This window comes from Gorilla gorilla, chromosome 8 (assembly GCF_029281585.2).
Source record: "Gorilla gorilla gorilla isolate KB3781 chromosome 8, NHGRI_mGorGor1-v2.1_pri, whole genome shotgun sequence".
Lineage (NCBI taxonomy): Eukaryota > Metazoa > Chordata > Mammalia > Primates > Hominidae > Gorilla > Gorilla gorilla.
Genome location: NC_073232.2, coordinates 55633175 through 55651831, shown reverse-complemented (window position 1 = coordinate 55651831; position 18657 = coordinate 55633175). Strand labels below are relative to the sequence as shown.

The 18657-nt window shown below is 37.1% G+C and overlaps 1 protein-coding gene across 26 annotated transcripts in view; it reads right to left on the bottom strand.

The window, feature by feature from the left end:
• ANK3 (ankyrin 3) overlaps positions 1-18657 on the bottom strand; it is a 704894-nt gene that overhangs the window by 64337 nt on the left and 621900 nt on the right. For 22 of the 26 annotated variants that reach the window (XM_055354157.2, XM_055354158.2, XM_055354156.2 and 19 more), the window contains 2 exons: positions 16210-16434; positions 13302-13456 (listed from right to left, as the gene is read on the bottom strand). In XM_055354157.2, the coding sequence (XP_055210132.2) occupies positions 13302-13456; positions 16210-16434 (380 nt within the window). Of the gene's footprint in view, positions 1-13301; positions 13457-15568; positions 15668-16209; positions 16435-18657 lie in introns of all 26 variants that reach the window. The other 4 variants (XM_055354146.2, XM_055354147.2, XM_055354148.2 and 1 more) reach the window with 1 other exon arrangement.

Below are 18657 nucleotides of genomic sequence, written 5' to 3'. Positions count from 1 at the left end.
ATTACAGGCGTGTGCCACCACGCCCAGCTAATTTTTGTATTTTTAGTAGAGATGGGGTTTCACCATGTTGGCCAGGCTGGTCTCAAACTCCTGACCTCAGGCAATCCGGCTGCCTTGGCCTCCCAAAGTGCTGGGATTACAGGTGTGAGCCACTGCGCCCGGCCAGAATTTTTAAAAAGAAAGTTTTCCTACAGAAAAATAGGAAAGAATCAAACAGTTTGCTTAGGAGAATATTCTGGGGGAGTTTTCACCTATTCAATGTAACTGAAAGGAGATAAACGTTTTCCATAGAAAGCAAATATATTTCCCTCTCCATGATTTGGCTTAAGAGAGTGAATTCCTCAAGTTCATAACTCATGCTTCAACTGAGAAAGTTCTGATTATCTGTTTAAATCGCTATACAACATATCATCATCAGCTAAGCAGATATTTTTTCACTTCAGCCACAAAGATGTCATGTTCTCCTTCAAAATGGCTCAGGACTCCTTATGGTGCTAGCAGTTTAAGAAGACAGATCATGAAATTACATCCTTCAAATGGGGCAGATTTCCTAATTCTGCTTATAACAAGCTGTGTACCCTGTGAGTATGAAATTTACTTGAGATCAGTCTAGACCCACCAGAGGAACTGAGGCATCTTTTGGGGAACTGGCAGTACTGTACACTTCTTAGCTATTTTTGTGTGTGAGAGAGTTCTGGGTATATGTGCACACATTTGTGAGGATTAAAAGTAGAAAGAAACAGCTATAACACCCCTGAAAACGATGACAGCACTGAATTGAGAAGAATTGCCAACTTTGCGTGATAGAGGCAGGCTGACCACACTTAAGCTCTACTCTGTCACCTTTGATAAGGCATTAAAGCCACCCCAAATATAAAGTGAACATGTACATTTCAGAGGCAGCAGACAAGTTGTAAGTGGAAATGATCAGATTTCTAACTATATAAACAGAGAAGCTCTCAGGAGAAGCGATCAGTACCCTCCACATTCAAATTCTGACATATTTTATAATTTCCCAGCAGCACAGGGACCCTCTGTGTTGTGTTCATTTTTTTTCAAAGCTTTTAGCAATTCTTTTGACACCACTAAAACTTGCATGGTTATTGACTTTCAATGTACATTTTAACAGTATTTTGAAGATACGCCCCAACTCAAAGACACAACTAATGTGGGAATTTCAGGCATTGCTGTAGGCAAGAGGGACATTTAGTGTCTCCATGTACTATTCCTTAAATAGAATCACATGCACTGCCTTCTTCAACAGTCAGATTTCCAGGTGTCTACATGATGAAATGGAGAAACAGTATTCTTTTTTTTTTTTTTTTTGACAGGGTCTCACTCACTCTGTTGCTTAGGATAGAGTGCAGTGGTATAATCTCTGCTCACTACAATTTTCACCTCCCGGATTCAAGCAGTTCTCCTGTCTCAGCCTCCCAAGTAGCTGGGATTACAGCCATGCGCTACCATGTCCAGCTAATTTTTGTATTTTTAGTAGAGATGGGGTTTCACAATGTTGGCCAAGCTGGTATTGAACTCCTGAGCTCAAGTGATGTGCCCGCCTCAGCCTCCCAAAGTTCTGGGATTACAGGCATGACCCATGAAAACCACGCCCAGCCCTCTCTGGTTTCTTATAATCAGGTTGCATCCTGTTTGTGTGCTTAAGATATTTATAAGTTTTTTCTCTAAGAATAAAAGCCAAGAAAAATACAAAAATATACAAAAAGTATTACTTAAATATTCTTTTGTAAAGAAAGGCATAATTCTCTTCTTCAAGGGCTGCAGTTGATGGCTAGGCTATGAAATTCTAGGATATTGCATAAGTCAAAAAAAAAATAAATGACATAGATAGTAGGTAAGTGTGAAAAGGCAAAAGGAGGAGGTAAAGCCATCAGTAATGTCACTACAGAATTCTTAGGATCTGAAAACTTATTACCTGACCATTAATAAATAGTATATGTAAATAAAACACTAGATAACATTTTAATGTGTTAACACATTCAACTCAAACCTGTTTTTTCCCTGTTTCTTGCTTTTAAAAAAGGAAAGTGAAATACAAAACAAAATATCCTTAGCTCAGTGCTGGAAAATAGAGAACTAAATCCCCAGACAGCTGGAGAGAGGCTCCAAGGGGGAAGGAGGCAAGGACCCTCCACACTCAGCTAACTCTCACACCCTGACTGTGGCCGCATTGCTCGGCACCATGAGTACCTTCCCCTAAGGCTTTTGAGTCTAATAAAATTATTAGTTGTTTTAAAAATTAGGTGTTCTTTTCATAAAGAGCAAGGTAGCCATAGTTAAACTATATTAAATTAAATGATGTTTGATATTGAGACCCGGCACACAGCAGGTGCTAAACAAGCATCTACCAAAGAAATCGACTGGGAATCAATGAGACTCAGACACTTTTCATATCAAACAACTGTACAGTTCTTTAAGTCTTGCTATAAAATATACGTACTAGTAGAGACTGGTTATTGTTTGTTCTTTTAGATTACTTTATTTTATTAAATATGAGGTTTCACTTTGTCAGTTTGGCTGGAATGCAGTGGTATGATCATAGCTCATTCCAGCCTTGAACTTCTGGGCTCAAGCAATCCTCCCACTTCAGCCTCCTGAGTAGCTGACACTACAGATGTACATCACCACGCCCTGCTAATTTCTAAACTTTTTTTGTAGAGACTGGCCCTTGCTATATTGCCCAGGCTGGTCTTGAACTCCTGGCCTCAAGCAATCCTCTGCCTCAACCTCAAAGTATTTGGGTTTCAGGCGTGAGCCGCTGTGCCTGGCCTAGTTTTATTTTTATTAAAAAAAAAGCATGTGGGCCGGGCGCGGTGGCTCACGCCTGTAATCCCAGCACTTTGGGAGGCCGAGGCGGGCGGATCACGAGGTCAGGAGATCGAGACCATCCTGGCTAACATGGTGAAACCCCGTCTCTACTAAAAATACAAAAAAAAATTAGCCGGGCATGGTGGCGGGCGCCTGTAGTCCCAGCTACTCGGGAGGCTGAGGCAGGAGAATGGCGTGAACCCGGGAGGCGGAGCTTGCAGTGAGCGGAGATCGCGCCACTGCACTCCAGGCTGGGTGACAGAGCGAGACTCCGTCTCAAAAAAAAAAAAAAAAAAAGCATGTGAAAAAGTGGTTCTAATCTCCCTACTTTTTAATCCACAGTGAAATCTATTATGTCCATGTGTTTATAACTCAAATTACTGTTTACTTAATGAACATTTACACAAAATGAGTTTAACTTTCATAAGAATATAAAACTCTTTCTGGAAGTTTTGTATTACATATTTTACAAGTATATCAGAGGCCGGGTACAGTGGCTCATGCCTGTAATCCCAGCATTTTGGAAGGCTGGGGTGGGTGGATCACCTGAGATCAGGAGTTCAAGACCAGTGTGGCCAACATGGTGAAACCCTGTCTCTACTAAAAATACAAAAATTAGCCAGGTGTGTCAGTAGGTGCCTGTAATCCCAGCTATCGGGAGGCTGAGGCAGGAGAATCACTAGAACCCGGGAGGTGGAGATTGCAGTGAGCCAAGATCATGCCACTGCACTCCAGCCTGGGTGACACAGCGAGACTCCATCTCAAAAATAAAGAAAGAAATAAAATAAAATAAGATAAAAGTATATCAGAGAAGTCAGATTTCCAGACAAATCGTAATAAAGCCTGATAATGTAAAAATGAACAGTGCCAATATTCTTTCTGGGATTGAACTTATAAGTATTTAGATTTTAAAAACGGTCCTTACTAATTAGGTCAAAGAAGCAGCAATATATTACCAAGAATCTTTTGTTTTGTCCCATCCTATACATTACAGTAAAAAGCTCGACAAAATAATCTGCGGCACAAATGCAATGCCACTATCACATTCACATCTGCAGAGTTCCTAGCTCCTAATGCAATGTCCTCCAACCTGGCCAGTTCGTAAGAAACAATCGTACTACATGTTAGTACCACAGATTGCTAGGCTTCTGACTAGGCAGACCTGGGGTGAAACCTAAAAATCTGTTTTCACATTCTACCCAGGTGACTTTTTGACACATTTGAAAAAGTAATGTCTTGGTAGACTCTCATCCTGTACTTTGTCTTAAAAATTCAGAACCCAAATTGTTAAAAACATGACAACAGGACCCTATAAAAAATAAGAATGGTTTAATATGAGAAGAAAAGCTTATTGGCAAAAATAAATATTCATTACTTTTATATGGTTTTGTTTTTTAAAAGGATATTCTAAATAACTCCACAGCTACAGAATTGAGGGAGAAAAATGGCATAAGTTGCTGTAAAGTAAACAATAGAACATAAACATAAGAGCTTCTTACCTTTCAGGGTGATTCATAATGCCATAGACTATGAAAAGACCCTGAAATTCCTCTCTCCTCTCTCTTTTTAAAATCTGTTACTAAATTCTCACATACAAAAAGAGGATTAGAGGGAAAAGAGAAGTGAGTTCTGAAATAGGCAGTTTTGGCCAGGAGGAAGATTGAACTTTACACTTACTGAAGGTCTATTTTGTGTCAGGTCAATTATCATTTGGCCCACACAGCATTTTGGTAAAATAGGTGTCTGAAGTTCAGAGAGGTGAAGTGACTTGTCCAGATGGATTTAGCTCGTCAGTTTTAGAGCTTAGAACCTAGGTCTAGGAAAGGGGCGTTGGGAAGAGATGAAGTCACACAGACATGGACTTCAACCACTCTTTAACAGTGTCTTTGCAGACTGCCTCACACGAGTGGTGGTTGATAAATGGATGAGTAATGAATAGATTTGCAAATGCCGTGGTCGAAAAGGTGACCTGACTTCTCATTGACCCATCTAAGCAGCAGGCCTGATTACAGAGCCACTAATGTTCTATAGCCTTCTTGCCTCATAGATAAATGATAAATTTCTTAAGCACCTTGTAACTCAGTTTATTTGTAAAAGGTGGGACAGCATTCTCTGTGACTGAGGTTTTGTTACAAACAACAAGAATCATAAAATGCTTTGCAAATATAAATGGTTATGGAGACCATAATACAATGAAGCATAAATAACATGACTGAAATCATGTTCTGACTCAATGGGCTACTCTTAACGCTTTCAAATGACCATCTTGATTAGTTTTTGCCTCACTCTTATGGGCACACAATTAAATGTCTTGATCACTTGGTTAAATGGGGACACAGCTCTGTTTCCTATATCAATTTAGATTTCAAAGGCTATTTGTGACCTGGTCAGGGTGGAGTGTGAATAGTCCCTGGAAGGAATACAAATGGCCTCAAGGTTTCCCAAAGGATGATTTGTGTATCAGGGTTAATTTCTAGTCAGGTGCAGGCTTTTCTCAGCTCCTCTAAGAATGGGGTATTTGATATTGAGAGGTGAAAAAGTAAAGGATTTTTAGAATGTTAGATTTCAAAAAGCAAGTTATGGGGTCTGTGGTAAGCCACTGTAGACAGGTGCCCAGGGTTGAAATCTAGCTGTATAGTCAGTGCACCTGGACCTCAGGCAAGTTCCTGAACTTCTCTGAGCCATATGTTCCTCATCTATGTGATTAGGATGAGCAGTTTCCTCTGGGATGGATATGACAAAAAAATGACAGAAAACCACCCAGCACAATTCTGTTCACATAATAACTTAGAAGAGTTATATATTCTTTTCGAGGTCACACAGCTTTTGAGGGCAGCCAGAGAGTCAATCTGTAGCAGATCTAAGGAAATACACAAATTATATTTTAAAAATAATTCTCTACAAAGTATAAATCTGAATTGCTATCATTTCCATTTCATTCCATTAAAAAAAATCACCAATTACTGAAAATTAAATATCAAATAAGTTGGGAGAAATGAAGAAAATAAAAAATAAATCTATAATATTCAACTCTAGTTATAGAATATGTAGAACAACATAGCATTTGTAATATATTTACTGAACTAGTTTAGAAAACTACAGGCATTTATCCCTTTGGAATTAAAGTTCAGCTCCATCAAAATACACAACTTTCATAATAAGTTCACATAAGATGTTATAGGGAAAAATCCTCAAATGATATTACTTGATCCTTCTTCCTTGAAGTTAACATCATAGAGATCTTTTCAATGTTTTAAAAAACATTTATTTTAAAATAATTATACATTCATGGGGCATGGCAAAGATAGTACGAAAGGCTCCATGCACCTTTTATAATTTTAGTGTTTAACTCATATTCTTATTCAATTCTGTCATCTGCTTTATATATATTTGGGTCAGCATTATTTCACATCTTTATTCAGGGTAGAGATCCTCTTTGTTGTTTAGATTTGCACGTGTAATAAGTGCTGATGATGCAGAATGTCTGGAAACAATGATATACCTGCTTGTTTTTCCCTCCAGTTTTAGCAGTCTATTAATATAATTTCTGACAATCATATATTTTTAAAGCTATTTTTAGAAGATTAATTTTTAATCATTATGTGCTTATGAGATATTACTTTAAAAATCAGGGAGAAATGTGACTATTTTTTGAACTCTACCTTCAGTGTTGACATTTAAGATTACTTTGTACTCTGTGTGTAGAATGACTATAACCTGCCCCAGAGCCTTCCCCAGGCCCCAGACTTCCTCTCTCCATTTGGTGTAGCCTCCCTTCTTCCAGAAAGTTTTTCTCTTTCTTGGGTATGGGTCACTGGATTGAGAAAAAGTGTCACCAGCAGGGGGGCATATGCCTGACACAAGTCATTCATTTCTCCATTCATGCAACAGACTATGATGAACTGACAACTCTGTATCAAGAGTTGTTATATGCAGTGGGCATAATGGCTGTCAACAAGTCAGAGTTGGTCTCTGCCTTCTTGGACTTTTGCAGTGCACCAAGGAAGATATCAAAGTTCAAAGTTGCAGTTATGGTACTGTGGGTGTATTTATCAGTTTGATCTGAGTCTGGGGTTTAGGGGGGCTTCCTGGAGGAAGAGAAGTAGGGGACGTCTGGCCACACTGGGATAATCCTTCTAAGGTTTTCTTCCATGACTGCAGATTAAGAGACTTACATTTGTTTACTTTTCCATTTGTGCAAATAAAAACATGGTTTCAGGCAATTAGTCCCCATATGTCACTTTTTTCACCCCATTGTTTAAGCCATTACTGTTACATCTAAGGGAAAAATCAATTAATATGATTCTATCTTCAAAATCCAGGATCATAAATAGTGTCTTAAACACCATGAATCAATAACCTCGCATGAGCAGCAAATACAGAACACACTAAACTCCAAAAGCTTAGACCTGCAGTTTCTGGCACACTGGTCTCTCTGTTCACATCAACACTAAAGGTAGTGGAGGCTGATGTCCAACCTCTTGGACCTGCTTCACTGCCCTCAGAGGGCTAAAAGCTCTACTGTGCCTGACATGGGGGGTAGGGGGCAGGATGGCTGATGTCATTATTTTGATCCACTAATGTTTCATAAAGACATGTAATTTCTGGCAAATCCATATATACAAATGCATTAAAAACTTGTCCTTATTAATGCTTATTTGCTTTGTCCTAATTTTCATTTCTAAACTAGAATTTTTATTTCTACTAGTTTGGGGGACTGTTCTGCTACAGTTTCCTTTCCTTTACAACACGATGGACATCATTCAATTGATTTAAAATGCCAGTTTATGGCAATAGGCTGAAAGTCAGTATTTTGCTATGGTTTTTTTTTTTTTTTTTGGCACCCCAACCACAATCCTGATTTGGTTAAATTCTATTTTTATTCTCTCCTTGGGAATTTTTCAAAACTGTTACTAGATTTCTCCAGCAGATGGTGCTGTGCACAACATAAAGCTACACATTTCACATCAGTGCTCAACTGCCTCTACAATGACTTAACACTATTAGTCTCATGGCAAAAACAATTAAATTATATTGAAATGAACCCAATTGGCAACTTCTGAGAAGTCTGTTTCTAAGATACTGTTTATGTAGTCAGACAGTAAATTTAAAAAATTTTCTGTTACATAGCAAGTACCAATTTCCCTTTCCTGTTTACAATAAAACAATAGTGTAATTATTCAATCTAAAATGTATTATCTTAAAAACTTCATTTGCTCTCATTTGAAAGTTCAGCAATGACAAGAAAATATGTTCCTAGCATTGTAAAATTGTTTGGGGGAACTTCAGCAACATTTTGTTCCAAGACAGTGATTGGGATTTTTAAATAATGGCATAATTCATATATACTCAAAGCCTTCTGTGTAATACTTAGGTAGCAACAATTTTTGTGTTAAAACAAAATAGATATGTAAAACAAAGCATACACACTGTCCAGAGAGGCACTGTCCAGTAAAAATATAATGTAAACTGGGTATGTAATTTTAAATTTCCTATAGCCACACTAAAAAATAAAAATAAACAGGTGAAATTAATTTTTTATTTCTTTTTTAGAGATGAAGTCTATGTTGCCCAGGCTGAGCTCCTGAAATCTTGACCTCAAGCAATCCCCCTATCTCAGCCTCCTGAGTAGCTGGGATTATAGGCACATTTTATTTAGATTAATATATCCAAAATATTACCATTTCAATGTGTAACCAATGTAAAAATTAATAATGAGATACGTATTCGGAGGAGGGTACTCATCCTCACGTATCTGGTGTATTTTACATTTGCAGCATATTTCCATTTGTACTAATTTTATTTCAAGTGCTCTGTTGTTCCCTGGAGCTAGTGGCTACTGTATGGGACAGGGCAGGACTAGAACATTTCTGGAGCTTTTGATTTGTAAATTAAGGAACTCTTCTACTAGAAAATGCTTCCAGATCCAAGATAACAGCAAACTACAAAACACTCTTTCGGGTCTGACTTTGGAGATGTAACTTTAAACATGTTTAATTCAACTTTGTGAGTTTAATTAAAGTAAGGTTTTCATTAAACTTAAAAAGTGAATTCAGTTCGCTGCGTTATAATTTGGTGGGGGGAATGAATGTTTGTTTTCTGTTTGCAGCATCTTTTTCTTGGCTGAGAAAACAAAAATTGACAAAGACTGGAACAAAATCCATGTCTGCTGCCAAAGTTAAAGTTGTTCTTGTTGCATGATACCTTAGTGGTGATGGCAAGTTCTTCACACCCAGACCAACTGTCCTTTCTGTGATTCTAGCCTCTTCAATAGACCTTTGCTAATACACCTACTTCGTTAGCAAAACCACTGATATTTAGTCCCTGGGCTTGCTGGTGATAAGGAATAACTTTTAATTCCCTCTTATTTTGCAGCTACAGTTTTTCCTGAATACATACCGTATTTTTTGTGTCATACAAAGAAACTAAGAGGTGTCTTCATTAGTAATGGAAAACTTAAATACCAGCTGACATATATGTGGCTCTTTTGTTCTACATAAAGCACTTTCACAGGCATCATTCATTTGAGAGCATACAGAGGCAAAGGAGCAGTGCAGAGAGACAACTAGGTGTGGAGTCAGAAGTCCAGGTTTTGGAAGACTAAATCTATTTACTGTTTCCGGGTGGTGGCGATGTTGAGTGTGTGTCATCATAATCAACGATGACCAGGGCTTTTACTAGCTGATGTAGTGTCTTTGTACGATTTGGAAAAGGGTGCCCACTTGGGGTGTATACAACCTTGTAGGTACACAGGTTGGCAACTAGATAGCAGCTTTGAGCAAATTAGAAAAAAGTACCCCTATGTCTTACAGGCCAGTGTCAGGGCAGATGGCTTGACAAGTGAAAAGGGCAGGATTTCAGACCCCATTTGCTCTCCTGCACGACTTACATGGCAGTTGTGACGATGACTAAAACACTGATGGAGTGATTCTCATATATCAGGCATCAAGCTAGGAACTTTACATATATTAGCTCATCTATTCCCTATCAGTTCACTATTAGACATCCTCACTTTACACATTTAAACCAAGGCTCAGAGATTGAGTGCTGCATTACGGTCACACAACGAGTAAGCGGTGGAGCCAAGATGAGAAGTCTAGTCTGTGTAACTTCCATAAATCATGATCCCAACCACCACATTACATGGGGCAAATTATCCTGCTCCTTACACTTCTCTTTCCCAGGAGTTATTCTACCAGTTAAATTTGACTGTGTACATGGAAAGGCTTCACACATTTTAACACACTATAGGAACATAAACTGATACTTACAATTGTGTTAATAAATCAGAATATTTGCTAAGATGATTTTTGAATACTTGAGTTTTAAGATTTTCAGAGAAGAACCTACAACAGGACTGGTTATAAAAGTGGCATGTAGATTGGTTATAAAGTAGCACATAGAATTCATCTATGGAGAAGGGGGTTGAAAAAGTAAACATTTATAACTAGACAGACATTATCAAGGGTCACTTGCCACAGATGACAGATAAAGCTTAATTGTTATGAAATTAATACATTATATTAAATAATGGTAAGACAATTTATTTTTTTTTTTTCTGAGACAAAGTCTTGCTGTCGTCAGGCTGGAGTGCAGTGGCGCGATCTTGGCTCACTGCAACCTCCGCCTCCCGGGTTCAAGTGATTCTCTTGCCTCAGCCTCCCGAGTAGCTGGGACTACAAGCACATGCCACCACGCCCAGCTAATTTTTGTATTTTTAGTAGAGACGGGGGTTTCACCATGTTGGCCAGGATGGTCTCCATCTCTTGACTTCGTGATCCACTTGCCTCCGCCTCCCAAAGTGCTGGGATTACAGGCGTGAATCACACTGCACCGGGCCTATTTGTCTTTTTTAAGGAAACCTTGAGTGACCTGGTCACTGGTTTAATTCAGGAACTATTTTTATCTTGTTAATTAACAGTTATTCAGTAGCAAAATGGGAGGGGAACAGAGAGGATAAAAGAACATAAAAAACATGAAACCTCCTAAACTGTGCTTACGCTTCTCTCTGAACTAGAACTTTGAACAGTTGTACCTTCAAGGAAGAAGTTGGCTTTTTAAAAAGACAGATTTGGGTTTTTTTTTTGGCTGGTCTGCTTTTGAAGAGAGGAAAGTTCTGGTAAGAATGAAGTGTCTTTGGGGATATGAAAAGAGTGGCGAGAAGGGCTTGAGTTTGGCATACAATTTGATTAATTGAGCTCCAATTATAAAATGTGTGTAGTGGTTGCTTCATTACTATTAAGTTTAATACATGAAGAAAATCTGTGCCTTGAAAATTCCGTCCTCATTTTTGCTCTAGTGGACTCCAGTACTTGATTCTTTAAGCCTGGAAGTATATGCATTTCCTTTGAATTGTCTAAAATGGAACCAAAATTTATCTAGTCTTTAAAAATGTGGCAAGGAAATGCTATCTAGTTTTTCCAAAATAACACATAGAATCCGAGACAGAAGATTACATCATTGTTTCTTTACACCTTGGAAAACTATGCAGCCATAAAAAAGAATGAGATCCTCTTTTGCAGGAACATGGATGGAGCTGGAGGCCATTATCCTTAGCAAACTAATGCAGGAACAGAAAACCAAATACTGCATATTCTCACTTATACATGGGAGCTAAATGAGAACTTGTGGACACAAAGACAACAGACACTGGGGCCTACTTGAAGGTGGAGGGTGGGAGGAGTGAGAGGATCACAAAAAGTAACTAGTAGGTACTAGGCTTTGAACCTGGGTGAAAGAATAATTTGTATAATAAACACCTGCAATACGAGTTTACCTATATAACAAACCTACACGTGTAGGTTTGAGTTTAGCACTCAATCTCTCTGAGCCTTAGTTTAGGCTGAGGGAGGAGAATTGCTTGAACCCAGGAGGCGGACGTTGCAGTGAGCTGAGATTGTGCCACGGCACTCCAGCCTGGGTGACCGAGTGAGACTCCATCTCAAAAAAAAAAAAAAAGAAAAAAGAAAAGAAAGAAAGAGAGAAAAGAAAAGAAAAGAAGTAGACCTACATTTGGACCCCAGCCTTACTACTCAGTGGAATAACCTTAGATATGTTACTTGACATCTCTGAACTTCAGTTTCCTTATAAGTGGAATTAAAACCACCTGATTAGCACCCTTATAAGTAAAGTGGAATTAAAACCACCAGATTTGCAGTGCTATCCTTTCTTTTTAAATTTTTCACATATGAAGGCATTTTTCAGTGCTTCATGAATGCTAGACACTCAACAATTACTATTTTCCCTCTACCTTGCTGTAAAGACATCTTTAAATTCATGGTTGGTGGTGATTGTGTCTTATACCAAACCTTTGGCATGACAATTTTTTCTACAGAACAAATATAATGGTGATAATAACTCATAATTATCAAGGGCTTACTATGTAACAAGGACTGTATTTCATATGCGCCTCACATAATTATTTTATTTATTCTCAACAATAACCATAGGAAGTTAGGAAGGTAATCTCCATTTTGCAGAAGAAAGACAGGCTCACAGAGTTCAATAAATTTGCCCAAGGTCATTCCTCAGGTACCCTACGGTTCACCTCGCTCCTTTGTTCACACCTTGAAACTCACTGGAGACTATGCTGGGTGCATTCCAAAAGTCAGTGAACTGAAAAAGAGTGGATCTTATGGAATATGAATTATATCTCTAATAAAGCTGTTGTTTAAATAATTCCTGGATTTGGAGTGATTAGGAAGTGAGTATAAAGGAAGAATTAGCTCTGATATTTTTCTCTCAGCATCAGACGTTATGGTGAGCCTGTTCTCTAATTTTTTTTTTTTTTTTACATTTTTAAAGGAAAACTCTGCGTCAAACACCTATTCTCAAAACCAGACTATTCCCAATGTCTACTAAGAAAAATTGCTCTGGTTCTTAGGGTCAGACAGCCTGAAGAAGTTGTGTATGAAAAAGTGACATGCTCAGATATATACCAGTCTTACTAGGTCAAAGAATGAGACACTGAAACAACACAGACCCCAATAATTACCCTGAAACATTTTTTAAAGACTAATTATGGCCCAAGAGAAATTAAAAATTTATGAAGGATACTGAATTTATCTGGGAGAAACTTGAAAAGCTGAAAAAGTCCAGAAATAATTCCAAAAATAAAATGTGAACATATTTTCTTCAAAATGCTCAGCATGCCTTGCATACTTTCCATTATTATTTCACCCTCTTCTTGCTCATTTTTGACTTAGAAAACTTTCTTTGGTATTGGAAAGATTGATGTATGTGATTAAAGATGGACTCATCAAAATACTTATACTTTTATATTACGGAGAATAAAGTTTGTTAGATTAAATGGAACTTCAGCATTATGATATAGAAAACAGCAACAAAAGCTGAAGAACTTGGGTCCTAGCTTAAAATACAAATGTGTGAAATTCAGGTCCTGTTTCATGTAATCTAGTCATTCCTTTCATTTCTGCCTGCAGACATTTACAGAACCAAGGAGCCATCATTATTACCTTCATCCATGCCATTAAGTAACTCGGTTAAATCTTCATTTTTGCTGTCAAACTGATGCTCCTTCCAAGTTTCACCATTTTCACTTCGAAGAACAATGAGTTCTCTCTCTTTTCCTCTCATGGACCCAAAGTGAGGGATTTCCACTATGACAGGGCTGGAAAAAAAATCCACATTATTTTGGTATCAAATTAAATATATTTATAGTATCATACTTAAAAAATGTTTCATTAACAGTATTCATTTGAAAATCAGAGGTGCCACTAAGGTTGGGAATGATTTCAAAGCTGCAGAATCATTTGCTAATTAAAGAATATTTTCGAAGCCTGAAAACATGCCATCATTCATTCATTCACAAACAGTTCTTGGAGGACTACCATATGTTAGGCACAGGATTTAATGGGGGAAATTTTTCAGTACATATAAATAGGAATTTTGAATCAGAATGGAAACTTATTAAAGTAGACCATAAGAAAGTTGGTCCATTTTTAAAAGACACAATAGGTATATTATACAAATGCTAATGATTTAAAAGGACACAGTCATTTCTTTAAAAAACATTCTATAAAGTTCCTAGTTTGAAAGATGATTGCTATATTTTCTCCTTAGCAAGAAAACAATCAATATGTTAACGACTCCTCCAACAGGCAGATTCCATGCTTTTCATGGCCTGTACAGTTAAGACAATTCCTGTGTTTTTCAATTTGTGAAATGGTAGTAGGTAGCTTCCATTCTTGGCTCTAATATAACCTGCATAGGAATACTTACACTTTCTGTAAAAGTACTTGTTGGTTTGAAATTGTCACATAATGACACAGTAATTTTTGACAGTGTCCTTTTGCAAAGGAATGTAAAAGAATGGCTGCAAATTGAACATAGCCAATCAAGCCACGGGAAATAATTTTGTTAAATTTTAAAATAGGATAAATACTAAAAGAGATGAATGGAAGTAAGCAGACCACAATCACACACAGTTTATGTAGTTGGATTGTGCAGCTTTATTTTATGACATTTAAGTAGACAGTATCATTATTCTCCTACAGAGGTTGTATGGAACCCCACTTCTTAACCTACGTGTTTAGGTATATGTGATAACAGAAGATACAGGCTTAAATAAGTAAGAGCAGAAAAAGGGATAGTAGTTGTAATGATCAAATAACATGAATAAAAACATGAATACTGATTTATTAGAAAAGCATTTGCTTAAAACGGGGATGATAAATATGGTCATTCTGCTTTTAGCAAAATCATAATTCATTCAAATTAAAGATTAAAAAATAACTTTTATAATGCCTTTATTCTTCAATAGGTAGAAACAAAATCAAGTGTTCTTAGCAGTATTAATAATTTCAAGATTAAGATATTTACCAGAGTTTTTAACTACACCTTATAATTAAACATTAAATTGTATTTATTTTTGAGAACAAGATACAATCTTTGCAGGTTAATATGTCAGATACTGTCTCTGTAAATATTTAAGGAATGTGGCTTTATGTATGATGTTCAATGATATTGGAGAGAAGGTATGAACAAGGGTCTTTGATCAAGGTGAAAGCCAAGCATAGCTTTTCATTAACAGGTTTCTTCATGCAGACTGCCAAGGCAAATACAACAATCAAACAGACAAGTGAACAAACAACAAATACCAATGCATTTCAGCTCAAACAAAACCAAATGAAACAATTTTATAACTTTAAAAGAATACTCTATCTGCTGCCTATTTATTTAAATATCTTATTTTCCCAACACTTTTCAAAATCAGTTGACTTATTGATGACTTCTTCTCAAAGCCCATAAAAAATTACACAGTACTCACGTACTTTTAAAAGACCTAATTACACACACACACACATGTGTGCGCGCACACACACACACAGGTGTACATACATGTAATTTATAGCAAATGTTGACTCAAAGCCTGCAAATACCTTCTCTTACACTGGGTTAAAGACTTTTGCTGTCTTAAAAAGTATCATATTCAGAAGAAACATTTCAAATAAAAGAAAGGTTTACAAAAGCACGAAGTTATGAAAGCAGAATGCTTGCAGTGAATTCCACATGCCTGAAAAGCACAAGATAGGTAGCGGTGCTACATTAAGTCAAGCCACTATGATTTTTTTTTCTTTCAGTGACACACATCAACTGAAAGCATTAAAAAAAACTTAAAAATAAACTTAAGACAAGAATCAGACCATGGGTGTGACAGAAAAAAATTGAAAATGGAAAAAAAAATTGTAGACATTCTGTATCTTGTCTATAAAGGTCCTACCCAATAAATTTTGTTCCTTGAGGCCCAAGCTGCAGGATTCGGCTAACCAAGCTCTCACCCTCATTTACAGGGGGAGGATTGGTAGGAAGATGCAGTTTACTGAATAACATCCATGCAGCAGAAAGAGAAACGAGAAGGGGAAATTGTGAACAAACTGTCAGTCACGACAGAGCCTGCCTGATTTGTACCCAAGTGCCACCTCAGAAAACGAATTAAATTCATTTTTCCTTTTTGTAAAATACCATATCACAATGAACTGTTTCCCAAAAAATTTTCTTTAAAAAGACATGTCCCCAAAGTAGCCATATATTCAATGCGGTAAAATAATTCCAGCAACTGTGATTTTTTTCCCTAGAATGGTGCCTTGACTTCTACAGGGACCACTGGGGTTCCGTGCACTTGCTGAGCAAACATGCTTCTCGGTTAGTAAAAGCCTTGACTAGCAAACTGAGTTAAGAAAGTACCAGCCTATTAGCCTTTCAGAGAATCACACAGCTTTGTGACCTTTGACACTTTACAAAAAGTATACTCAATCAGGTACAACTAAGCAGTTTTAAGAGTTAACTCCTTGAGTTAACAAGGGTAAAGAAAATCAAAGATGCATTGTGAGGGCCAAGGTTAAAACTGACAAAACAACTTACCCTAAAAATTGTGCCCCTGCAGGACCCATTTCTACCAGCCTACTGGCTAATCCCTCTCCTTCCACCATGGGGGGTGGGTTGGCCAGTTTATGTCTCTTTACCAAACGGCAGGTGATTCGAGTGGGGGCCGTACACTTGCGTGGAGGAATGATGATTCTCATCCCGTGATGACGACTTCCTCTCATGGAGCCCCCTCTCGCGTCCACCATAAAGCTAACCAGAAACCTGAGGGGAGAAGATCAGAGGCCAATTCAAGGACGGAAATAAACTGTGTTCACAGCAAGTTTGGAAATTAAATGTTTAAGTTTATTTAAAGTGACAGACAATGTAGCTATCATTTCCTCTAAAGATAAATCAGAAGTAAATACAGTGGAGTCACATCAAACATGCATTTAACTTGTGCACTTTGCAAAAACTGAAACACAACTTGTTTTTGGTGGAACATGGCCCCCATAGAAAAGCCAACTACTTTACCAGGCTCAAATGGAAGGAATAAGGAAGGTTTCAAAACTGGAGTAAAAACGGTCTAGTAACAGGATTCTCATGCATTTAAAACAAAAAAACTGTGGTCTTTATATTCAAAGGTCATTTTAACTATAAGTGGTTTTTGCCATATGCTGCCATATGGTCTCTTACAAGTAAGATGAAACTCCACAGTATGTCTTGACATTTACGACTCATAAAATAAATGTATTTTTAATCATACCAACACTAATTTTTACTATGATGAAGCAGAATATAAGAATAAAAGCAGGAGATGACTAGATTTGCTACGGTGATTTTGATGGAAAGAGATTAAATGTTTTCAGTATAAATATGGGCTTAAAAGCTGTCTGAAATAACCTATATTTGAATATTTTATACAATGATTAAAAAAGTGGAACTTAGACTTTTAGAAAATGGCTCTAAATAATATAATTCTGTCATTGGCCTTTTATTAAAGCTAATAAGGAAAAAACTGTCTGCATGTATTAATAGGTATAGAACTATAAAGAAATTAACTGTTATTTTTGGGTAGAAGTATATTGGAATCACTGTCTTCTATCACATATGCATGGGCCCACTATCATCATCACAGAGTTATAATACAGTTATCATTATCACAGAGTTATAAGTAAACATAAATCAATGAGTTCAGTGTGTGGAAGAGTTAAGGTCAGACAGGGGAACACAAATATATCCCTGTATTCTAGTTTCCACATATGAAAATACACAGATTACTACTAGCACAGTACAAAATGGTGATAATTAGAAAATTGTCTGAATTCTTAAAGTGTTTTTAGAAAAAAAAAGTCCCATCCATCAAAAATCTTTACTATTTTTTCTCCTAAAAACAATGCTAACATCCTGCAAACAGATTTGAAGACCTTGCATGGACTTCCTAGCTGGGAACCGTCTTCTGAAGAATGATACCTCTTGACCTTGAAAGAGTGACCTTTTCAAGCAAACTGGCCTGTGATCCCCACAGGCAGAGGCAATGGGCTGGCGATCATTTTTCAGCCTATCAGATTCCTAGAACCAACTCTGCTCATCAGTAAGGTGGACTCATCTTCATACCCTTTTGCTCATTTTGGATTTAACCATTTTACTCTCAATGAATTTATGTCTTTTACAACATTCTATAGATTTTGGGAGATTGGGACCACTATGATAATCAAGGTAAAAGGGGAAAACACTGACTATCTCAAAAACAAAAAGAAAACAAAAATCACTCCTCCCTAGTCAAAGAAAAAGATACTTGTTCACTTGTACAAGTGTCGGGATGAATTGTTACCAATGCTAAAAGACATGAGGCTCACCTGAAATTGCTCTAGGCTGCCTACATTTTCTTAGACATACGTATATTTAACAACTACTTTTATTCAATAATGAAGGCAAAATGGCAATATTATAAGACAAAATCAAATCATTCCCTGCACTTAGGAGTTGTAACTACAAAATCAATTTTTCATTAGGAATAATAGTAACAGAATGGATTTAAAACAATTCACGACAAACTCTGGGCTTGAAGATTCAGTTGTGTCAGTACACACATACACACACACTGGAATGTTTCCACTGAGAGGGGAATGTTTGCCCTGGCAACCGCTGAGTCTCAACAATATAGATAGTAATTCTGATTGGGTCTGTCTTGTTCACTGATTGACCTGCAGAGCCAAGCACAATTCTAGCACAAAATAGGGACATGATAAATGTTTACTGAATGAACCAATGAATAAAACTATTTTGCTTAGAAACTGTGTAGGTGAGACTTGGTTACTAATACTAATGGATTGATGGGTGGATAGATAGGTAGATAGCTGATTGGAGCTGAGCAGACTGAAGGTAGTGTACAGTTTATCAGATTAAAATAAAAATATCTCAGCTGTAAAGAATGTCAGAACCAATGGAAAAAACACTAGTTAAGATGATATTAACAACAAACTGGAAGAGTCTCTTTCTCTGTGT